The sequence below is a fragment of the Hakea prostrata genome, chromosome 1 (assembly GCF_041222555.1).
Source record: "Hakea prostrata isolate BN-2017 chromosome 1, UWA_Hpros_2, whole genome shotgun sequence".
NCBI lineage: Eukaryota > Viridiplantae > Streptophyta > Magnoliopsida > Proteales > Proteaceae > Hakea > Hakea prostrata.
In genome coordinates this window covers 69,766,920-69,768,333 of record NC_142600.1, presented here as the reverse complement: position 1 = coordinate 69,768,333, position 1,414 = coordinate 69,766,920, and the positions used below count along the sequence as shown (strand labels likewise).

Here is a 1,414-nt window from a genome sequence, read left to right as displayed (position 1 = left end):
ATGGCAAGCTCTTGCTTTGGCTTTTGCTTCTTCGTCTCAAGATCAAATCATGCAATTGAGGATGCAATTACATTCAATCAAAAAAGGATCAGACTCATTGCTGATTATCTCCTTAAAATCAAGCGTATTTCTAATGCACTTCCTTTGGCATCTCAACCCCTCTTTGACTCTGATCAAGTTCTTTATATTCTTGGAGGTTTAGGTACAGAATATCAGGCTTTTATCACTTTTGTGACTACCAAAGATACTCCGATCCGTGTTGCCGATCTTCATGGCCTACTCTATTGTGAAGAAATTCGTATCAATTCTGCCTTGCAAGATATAACAAACATTACTGTACAAGTGGCATCTACTTCTCTGTCTTCTACTCCAAAATCTTCACGGCATTCCTCTCAATCTTTTGGTTCCAGATTTCATGGTAGATCTGGTGGTAGATTTCATTCTCAAAGAGGTCTTACTAGTGGCAGATATGGTTCTGGTGGTTATTTTTGTTACATTTGTGCAAGATCAGGTCATCTTTCTAAGTTTTGCTATCAGAGGCATGCTGATACTTCCTCTCATACTGTTGTTCATCCTTCTGCTACACATTGGACTCCTCAAGCTAATATTGCTCATACTTCTCGTTCTATGATGAATTGGTTATGTAAAATTGAGGATGGATCAGGTTTCTTCATCCAGAACATTGGTGACTCTAATTTCTCTATTTCTGAAAATTCATTCAAGCTTTATGATGTGCTACATGTTCCCTTGGCTTCCCACAATTTATTATTTGTTAATAAGTTTGCCTCTGACAATAATGTGTATTTTGAATTCCATGCAAATTGTTTTCACATTAAGGATTCAACTCGGGCCATGTCCTCCTCACAGGACCTGTTAAACAAGGTATTTACACTCTTCTAGTGGTGATGAATTCTCTTGATACTGTAATGGCTTTGTCTGCTATTTCTCCTTCTCCTGAACTGTGGCATACTAGACTTGATCATGTGAATTTTCCTACTGTGCATAAAGCTCTTTGGTGTTGCAAGATATTTTTTAGACATTGAGTTGGTTCCCTTACCCATGGGTATGTTGTTATCCCAGCAAAAATATAATTTTTTTTATTTAAAGTAATAAGTAATTAACTCATTTAGGCACCATTTGTTAGCTAAATCTGAAATGAAATGGGGAAAAAAAGTAGGAAAAAAAAATAAATTTTTTTATAAAATTTCAAAATATGGTTTGGTTGATCTAATAGAGTGGAAAATTGAGCAACAAGCTTCCTTAAATTACAGGAAAATGTACGTATGCCATATTGAACAATTTTTGAGAATTAGATAAAAACTTACAAGTTCTTAATGCATTAATTTATTAACAAGAAATATGCCTTTTTTAAGTATATATGTTTAGGCTAGAAGGATCCTGAAGCAATTAACAA

The 1,414-nt window shown here is 34.8% G+C and overlaps 1 protein-coding gene across 1 annotated transcript; it reads left to right on the top strand.

Moving 5' to 3' along the window:
* Positions 1-900, top strand: LOC149029659 (uncharacterized). Its single transcript, XM_089143729.1, has one exon. It carries the CDS (start codon positions 1-3, stop codon positions 898-900), a length of 900 nt encoding a protein of 299 aa, XP_088999855.1.
* Positions 901-1,414: the final 514 nt, after the last annotated feature.